At 33.7% G+C, this 6,000-nt stretch overlaps 1 protein-coding gene across 1 annotated transcript; it reads right to left on the reverse strand.

Annotated features, from left to right (window-relative positions):
* Window positions 1-152: 152 nt before the first annotated feature.
* On the reverse strand, window positions 153-1,432 carry LOC11427662 (60S ribosomal protein L38). Its single transcript, XM_003606767.4, has 3 exons — window positions 1,274-1,432; window positions 705-888; window positions 153-367 (listed from the first exon to the last, which is right to left on the reverse strand). Exons 1-3 carry the CDS (start codon window positions 1,274-1,276, stop codon window positions 345-347), a joined length of 210 nt encoding a protein of 69 aa, XP_003606815.2. The 5' UTR covers window positions 1,277-1,432; the 3' UTR covers window positions 153-344.
* Window positions 1,433-6,000: the final 4,568 nt, after the last annotated feature.

A 6,000-nucleotide genomic window follows, 5' to 3' on the forward strand; every position in this document is an offset into this window, starting at 1 on the left:
ATTGTATTTAAGGAAGTGTTGGCAGAAGCCTAACATGGCTTAATTTTTTTCTCCTAAAAACTTTCTGCTGATTGAATTTAATAAATAATCACCATCCAATTAACCCCTGTTGACTTAGCTCAAAAACATATTCAAGAAACAACCGGAAAGACTTCAGTATAAGAGGTCTAATTGATTATATAAATAATTGTAAAACTGCAGTACGACAAGAAAATAGAGCTGGATCATTCATAATGAGAGTTGTAAGCTGGTAATAAAAAACAACTACAAGACAAAAAATATTGGTAAATCATGACACCAAAGCAACAATTGATCTTCACTCAGTACACATTTAACTGGTAGAATTACAAGTCTTGCACATTCAAACCTGCAAAAGTGAAACATATACGTAAGTAGGATGACCTAAACTCAAATTTCTACATCTTGATGATCAATTCATAAGTTATTCCTAGCAGTGGGAGAAAAACAACAGAAACCCTATGAAATGGAAGAGCATGCAATATTCTCCCATATCTATTTGGCCATTACACAATCCTATTATTTACTTTTATAGATTCCATTTTAAAAAATTATTACAAATTTAAGGTTCCAACCTATAACAACCAACAGAAATAAACAATTATGCAATTCACTCGCCGCACATAGAGTTGAAAAGTACTTGCACATCCATAACATATGACCAAAGATAATTCTCAACAACTAACCTGGAGGAAGTGATTGCTTCAACTTATCAGCTTTCTCAGTATCAAACACACAAAGTGTGTACAAGTACTTGGAGCATCGAACCTTGAACTTGACAACATCTTTGCTTCTCTTGATTTTCACGGAGCGTGCATCCTTCCTCCTAGCAGTTAGGAGGAAGTCCTTAATCTCGTTGATTTGCTTAGGCTACATTTCAATAAAATGAACCATTTTCAAATCACAGTACAGAAATCCAAATAAATAAAAAATAAAAATTGAACAATCAAAACAAAGCATTTTCATTCCCTATATCAACTACCAAGTTTGAAAATCAAAACCCATAAATTCCCTAACTCAGATCAGTGTATACTAAACTCCATTGTTTCAATTTCATGGTTCAAATAGACCTAAAATTGAGTAAATAAAATTCATAGGAGCAAAAAATCAAATTATCTAAGCTAATCATGAATCAAATACAATGAAAATCAAAATAGGATAATGTTAAGATTCTTCCAATTTCCTACAAAAAATTGTGAATTGAAAGAAATATACACAAACAATGCAAAGAATCAATGGAGATAGAGAAAAGTACCATTTTTTGTCTTCGCTGCGATTTCCTCTTCCTCCCCAAAAATCACAATCGGCACGCTCAAGTTTCAAGGTTGAGAATTTTTAGGGTTCATATACTAAACTAAACCCTATATTATGAAAAGACGGTACTGTCCTTCTCTCAACGCGGGTTTTTTTCCTCCTATATTGGGCCGATTTACCATGAGTTTAGTTTATGCAACTACTAACACCTCCATTGTTTTCAAGAAATTTATAATGTCTGAGAATAATTTTACCGTTTACGAACAAAATTATTTTTATTTCTAAAAATATGTTTTTTTTTTACTTGAGAACAGGATGATAAATTTTCCCTAAAAAAAAAGACAGTGCAATATCGACAAACTAATCGTGCAAATTGAACAAATTCAATACTATAAGATAAATCATTATTTACACTTGTATACAAGGCAACCAAACAACAAGCAGTGTCGTCAAACCTTTTTGAATGGCAAAAGCAATCCTCATAAACACAATATTCATGGACCTATGAGACATGACATTACTATGCATGACCTTTTAAACTCTATTTAAAAGGTCAACAGTCTCTAGTGCTAGGAAACCAAAAATGTCAAAAGCAAACGGTATAAAAACATGTCGATTGTTAGAACACGTTTTCTCATGTTTGACCATTTGCTTGATGCAACTTTAGGGTTGCCTGTCATACCGTAAAAGGCCTGACGCCTAATCCCACAAGTGGTGAAACCTCAGTCAAGTCTATACATGCATGTTTTTCTCCTACCCATCCGTACACCATAACATCCGCATGTCTGAGTGTTAAACTTCTATCTAGTGGGTCTATCAAGAAGTTCACATGTGCCTCGTTCTTCACTGATGCTCTCGCCCGTTTGAATATATCAAAAAAGTACATCTCTAACAAAGTCATGTTTGTACTTAAAGTCAGGAAGCTCCTTACAATGAACAGCATGAAAATCCCACAAAATCCATCAAAATCTGATTTATTAAACAATCCTTCGAAATTTGAATGATTTTGAATATCACTGGACTTTTTTTAAGTGATTAAGAGTCTTGATTGAATATCACAAGAATTTTTTTAAATGATCAAGAATCTTGATTGAATAACACAAGACTTTTTTTAAATTGGAAAGAGTCTTGATTGAATACCACAAGACTTTTTCATGATAAAAAAGTATTTTAAAATCCATTAGAACCTGATCCAATACACCCTCCTTAATTAATACATATATTTATCCATTAATTTGATCTATGTACTTTATGAGTTTTAGTTAAGAGATATGTTTATTCATTATTTTTTACGTGTAATGTTTTTTTATTTGACCAATATTTGAATTGAACTGGAGAGATAACTCACTCGTGACTTAGTTTTATCATTGGAGGCAGGGCCGGTCTAATGACTAAGTAATTTAAGTTAGGATTTTAGGTTTCAAAATTATGGATGAAAAAAAAAAAAGATCTTTAAAAAATTAATTTGGTTATAGGTATATTATATGACAGATAAATTACAGACATTTGCATAGCTTAATCGATTACCTTTTTTTTTTGTAGGGAAGCTTAACTGATTACCTAAAAAGCTTCAATTACTCTTGGTCATGAATTCAAATTTTGATCTCCACAAAATTGATTTTATATAAATATTATTTTTTAAAAATATGTTTTTAAAGGTCATATTAAAATTTTTGTTTTAGGCCTCTTAGTCTGTTGGGCCGGTCCCGAATGGAGCTAAAATTGCCGTTCATTAGATAATTGGTTTAGGGATATTTGATTATCTGATCGTGACCCGTAACCTAGCATGCGTTAAAGCTTTTGAGAACATTAGTTTCAGTTTCATTGTTAGATAAATGAGACCTTGAGCTAAGAGATTGATCTCTGACCAATTGGCAAAATCGTTGTAAACACAAGACACTTAATTGAAGATACTAGAATCTCTCTATTAACAATATTGTGACAAAGAGAGATTTCGTACAATTATAATCATCTTTAATATCATGTGCTTTTAAATTTGGGTACATTTGTAAAGTGCTGATTAAGAAATGTGCTACGTGTAACACCCCGTTTTCCCAACATGTAAATAATACATAATGATCAGAGTATTCAATTTAAACAAGATGTCACACTACTTTAAAAGATAAATAGAGTAAAATTACTATCTATTTAAACATCTTCCTTCAATAATTCAAATTACATCGCAGCGGAACATTTCATTATTCAACAGAATGACACTACGGCCTCAACATAAACAACTTATTAAAGATTCTATTTCAATGGTTCATCAACATAATTCATAATAATACGTAACAAAAGGAAAACAATGCAAAGATCCTCATCATGTTACGTATCAGAGCGACCCTAAGACAACGCGTGAGAGAGTCAACTCACATCAACAACTAATCATGGTTATCTGCATGTTACACACGTAGAGGCAACATTCAAACAGAATGGATGAGATTTCACATTCAATAATAAGGGAGAGGATCCACTCCAGTGAAAATTTCCTCCAGTTTTCTCCTGTGAATCAATCTTAGCCGTCCATTTCTTTTAATGAAACCTTAATTAATCTCAGCCCTTCATTCATTTTAATGTGTCATTTTCATTTCCCTCCTTCCCTTTTCACGTTCTGGCTTCCCGTAGAAATAATAGAAACCTCTTCATCTTCTTCCATAACAACACAGACCTGGTGGACACTGAATATCATTTATATTGACGTCGCCGCCGTGCTCCATTGATTACCACCGCTGTGCTTCTTGATTGCCATCGTTGTCACCGTTGTCGTCGTCTCCGCACCAGTATTCGACGTTGTCTCACCCTATTGCGACGCTCATTCATCGTCTCTGTCATTGTTTCAAATTCATTGTCTCAAGGTAACAAGTAACAATCCCTTCGAAATTTGTTTATGTGGAATGAAAATGGTGATAGTAGACTTGGGTGACCAAATCTGTCATTTTGGTTCTTCATTATCAACTGTGTATTTTAGTCTATGATGCTAGTTTTAAGTTGTTGGCGCCTTAATCTGCATGTTAATTTATCTGTTTATTGAAAGCAGAACGTGAAATTAAGCGGACATGTGGATTTATATGTTATTTTTACGACACTTAGGTATGTGATTTTAGGTTTGATTTTACTGTTTCTGAAAGCAAGTCATCAATACTACTACCACATATGTCTCTTGTTTTCTCCCCTTATGTCATAAACAACCATAGTATTGAATAGACATGCTACTGTGTTGAATACAAAATATTACTAGGTTTGATACTCTTCTCTTGCTATTGCAGTAGGTTGCCAATTGATTCTATTGTTGCACCATAAGCCATCTCCATGGATAACGAATTTGAGTGGAAACCTCGAATAGGAAAACAATTTAATACTTGGGACGAGGCAAGGGATTTTTGGAATGATTATGGTGGAAAAATTGGATTTAATATTAGAACAGAATACTTGAACAAAAGCAAAGATGGAATGGTTTTGTCTGGAAGATTTGTGTGTAGTAAAGAAGGTTTTCGTAAACCAGATAAAAGAGACTGCTTAACAACTAATCATCGGCTTGAAACAAGAACTGGATGCCCTGTAAAGATGGGAATCAAATACATAAAAGATATCGGGAAGTATCAAATTCATGATTTGTTTGATGAGCATAATCATCAACTGCACCTTCCTAAGACGACTCACATGCTTGCATCTCAACGAAAATTATCTGAAATTCAAGCACATGAGATTGACTTGGCAGATGATGCAGGAATCAAGCAAAGGTCTTTATTTGAGCTAATGAGTAGGCAAGTTGGTGGTAGAGAGAACCTTGGTTACACACGCGTGGATCAAAAGAATTATCTTCGCAACAAGAGGAAGAGAAACATGGCATACGGGGAGGCTGGCAGTATATTACACCACTTTCAACAAAAGTGTGTAGAAAATCCATCATTTTATCATGGAGTCCAATTAGATGTTGAAGAACAAATAACAAATATTTTTTGGGCTGATGCAAGAATGATAATGAATTATGAATACTTTGGTGATGTAATCACTTTTGATACTACATATAGTACTAACAATGCATATAGACCTTTGGCTGTATTTGCAGGATTTAATCACTTTAAAAGAGTGGTGATTTTTGGTGCTGCGCTTCTTTACGATGAAACTTCAGCATCTTTTGAATGGCTGTTTAGAGAATTCTTGAAGGCGCATAAGAATAAGAAGCCTCAAACTCTTTTCACAGATCAAGACCCAGCAATGGCTAAAGCTTTGCATGAGGTAGTGCCTGAAACATACCATGGTCTATGTTCTTGGCATTTGATGCAAAATGGCATAAAACATCTTGGGGCTAGAATGAATAATGGTTCTAATTTGTTGAGAGACCTTAAGTTTTGCATGTACAAATACGTAGAAAAAGATGATTTTTGAAATAGCATGGGATAAATTGGTTGATGATTATGATCTTAAAAAAAGTGGGTGGATAACAAGTTTGTATAAAATAAAAGAGAATTGGGCTAAATGTTATATGAAGAATGTTGTGACTATTGGCATGCGAAGTACACAACTTAGTGAAAGCTTCAATGCAGATTTGAAATCTTGCTTGAAACCAGACTTGGACATCATCCAATTTTTCAAACACTTTGATAGAGTGGTCAATGACAAAAGGTATAATGAGTTACAATGTGAATTTGAGTCTAGGCAAAAATTACCAAGGTTGAAGATGGAGCATTCACCTTTACTGCAATAAGCTGCACAAACATATACATT

Source organism: Medicago truncatula, chromosome 4, assembly GCF_003473485.1.
Source record: "Medicago truncatula cultivar Jemalong A17 chromosome 4, MtrunA17r5.0-ANR, whole genome shotgun sequence".
Classification (NCBI taxonomy): Eukaryota; Viridiplantae; Streptophyta; class Magnoliopsida; order Fabales; family Fabaceae; genus Medicago; species Medicago truncatula.